Genomic DNA, 2,621 nt, shown 5'->3' with positions numbered 1-2,621 from the left:
TTTTTTTTTCTTTTTCTGTTTTTTTTTTTTTTTTTTTTTTTTTTGCTGCGATAAATTATCCTGTACGCGATAGCGGGCGACGACCAACCCACACAACCGAAACCACCTTTGGGGGGGGGGAAAAAAAGAGAGAAAGAGACGAGGAAGAGAAAAGAAGAGACGACCGAGGGAAGAAGCTGCGAACACAACCCAATCACGGCGAAGAAGTCAAATTCCTCCGAGGGGAAGAGAAGAGGAGAAACTTCGAATTGATATCCTTCTTTCATCGATTCCCTTCCCATCCTGGTCCCCCAGATGCACTCCACTCTCTGTCGTTCGAGGCGGTTGCAACCATGGCAGAGGCGGCGCAAGCTGAGGCAAGCGTTGCCATTTCTCCCACAGGTTGGTTATTCTCTTTTTTTCTTGTTTTCTCTTCTTTTCCTTTCCTATTATTTTTTTCCCATAAAATTTATCTTCTTTTTCAAATTCTCTCTCTCCCTCTCTTACTACTCGTCTCTTAACTTTTTTTTTTTTCTTTGGTGTCGAGTATTTAGATATAAAAGATGAACCGAACCCTCTCGATGGATTCAACTTTTCCATCTCACCAGAGACCACCAAACGATCCCTCGAGGCCGTCGAGGCTACCATGGAGACTCCAGACGTCAAGAGGCTGAAGATGGAGCATCGGCAACAACATGATGCCAACAATGGCGATGGGAGTGTTGGCAGTGATGGTGATGCTACGATGACGACGACGACGACGACGACGACGACGACGACGACGACGGCCGATCAGCAACAACAGCAACGACAGCAACGAGAACAGCAGCAACAGCAACAACAACAACAGCAAGAACAACAACAGCAACAGCAACAGCAACAGCAAGAACAGCAACGGCAACAAGAGCACGACGATGCGTACAACAACGAAATGTCCCTCATCATGCAGAATGCCCTCTCCAACATCAGCGACATCATCGGTCAATTTAGCAATCACCCGCCCCCGCAGACGACTGGCGAGGATGGGGCCGGCAGCAGTGGCGACAACTTGGTGGCGGCCGACCACGGCGACGGGAACCACAACCACGGCGACGAGAACCACGAAGGCGCTGCCTCTTCCGGCGCCGTCGTTCCCACTACCGAGCCGGGACCTACGGCCGACAACGGCGACGGTCTGCCAGACGGTCTGCCCGCTCTCGACGATGATACGACTCCGACACCCGTCACCTTTGTAGACGACCCTACAAAGTATGCGCGCAATGCCAATCTGCATGCGCTCGGAAGCATTGTCAGTGATACATCTTCTGCCCTTTCTTTTCTTCTTCTTTTTCCATACTGTTTTCCGGCCCCTACCCGCTCCTTCCTACGGAAAGGGAACACCGAGGATTTCGATTGCGGGGTCCAGGCAAGCGAGAGGAGAGAAGTAATGAGATGAAGAGGAAGAAGGAGAAGAGGAAGAAGGAAGGAGGGACAGAGAACAGGAGATGAAAGGAGAAGAAGTCACTGACAGCAGACACCAGGCCATATCAATGCTCCTGCTACTGTCGCAGAATCCCTTCGACGGCATAGCAGAGAAGATGAAGGACGCCGCGTCGGAGCACAGACGTCGATACGACCAACTGCAGAGGTCTCTCGAGTCGGTCCGACTCCTCTTCACCTCCAACACCGGCGACGACGGCGACGGCGACGGCACCCCGAGCCCCATGGTCTTCGCCGACGACCTCGACCTCGACTCCCCCGACGCCAGCACCATCATGCAGTTCTGCAACCTGGCCCAGATGAGCGCCTGGCTCGTCGATGGCGGGCCGGAGGCCATGCGTCTGGCCGACGTCCACCTGCCCGCCGTCTTCCGTGACGAGATCATGGGTCTGCCGAAGCGCATAGTCAGGATGCTCGCCGACCTCAAGACGCACAGGGCCGTGCAGTCGATGCGCGAGAGGGGCGTGCCCTCCCTGTCGGACCAGGAGCTCGAGGACATCTTCCTCGTCGGGCTCGAGGACAGGCTGCGCGAGCAGAACATTGCCAACCAGATCATCGGCACCGAGGATACCGTGACCGGGAGCCTCCGGAACCGCATACACGAGATTCAGGCCTTCCCACCAGAGACGGACCTGCCAGGTGTGTACACACGTAACATCCCTGATGTATACGCACTTCACAGAACAGTTGGCTAACCTCGGTCCGATATGATGGGGAGAAAAAAAAAAAAAAGGCACGTACCCGTGGGATGAGCTGATCAGAAACTTCTCCCCCCACGCGCGGAATCAGCTTGCCCTGGCTCCTGATCTCGGCAGGAAGCTGGGCATCGCCATGCCGGCCACGGAGCACTCGGTTGAGCCGATGCCCGACGAACCCGAGATCGACGCTATGGATCTCGAGGACCTGACCTCGTTCTTTGAAAGGACGGCCAACGGCCTGGTCGAGAACGCCCTGGCTGACCTGGACGTCGAGCAGCTGCAAAACGAGACGCTCGGTGGCAGCAGCCACGGCGCAACTGCAACGACGACCGAGACGGCGGTGGTCAACGAGGACCAGAGAAACGATCACAGCAACGCTGACAATGACGATAACAACAATAGCAACGACAGCAGCGGCAGCGGCAGCGGCAGCGGCAGCAGCAACAGCAACAGCAACAATACGCT

At 55.3% G+C, this 2,621-nt stretch overlaps 2 protein-coding genes across 2 annotated transcripts in view; both read left to right on the top strand.

The window, feature by feature from the left end:
• Nucleotides 1-332: 332 nt before the first annotated feature.
• GMORB2_6390 (uncharacterized protein) lies at nt 333-969 on the top strand (the record flags this gene model as incomplete). The annotated part of the gene is made up of 2 exons (XM_035468360.1): nt 333-381; nt 929-969. 2 exons carry the CDS (start codon nt 333-335, stop codon nt 967-969), a joined length of 90 nt encoding a protein of 29 aa, XP_035322341.1.
• Nucleotides 970-988: 19 nt separating this feature from the next.
• The window catches only part of GMORB2_6389 (protein TBF1), a gene marked incomplete at both ends in the record, with an annotated part of 3,529 nt that continues 1,896 nt past the window's right edge, over nt 989-2,621 (top strand). Inside the window, 3 exons of the mRNA XM_035468359.1 lie at nt 989-1,267; nt 1,500-2,097; nt 2,192-2,621. The exon at nt 2,192-2,621 is cut by the window's right edge and continues 161 nt beyond it. Of these exons, the coding sequence (XP_035322340.1) occupies nt 989-1,267; nt 1,500-2,097; nt 2,192-2,621 (1,307 nt within the window). The remainder of the gene's footprint in view (nt 1,268-1,499; nt 2,098-2,191) is intronic.

This window comes from Geosmithia morbida, assembly GCF_012550715.1.
Source record: "Geosmithia morbida isolate 1262 chromosome Unknown scaffold_5, whole genome shotgun sequence".
NCBI lineage: Eukaryota > Fungi > Ascomycota > Sordariomycetes > Hypocreales > Bionectriaceae > Geosmithia > Geosmithia morbida.
This window is presented reverse-complemented; position numbering and strand designations above follow the sequence as displayed.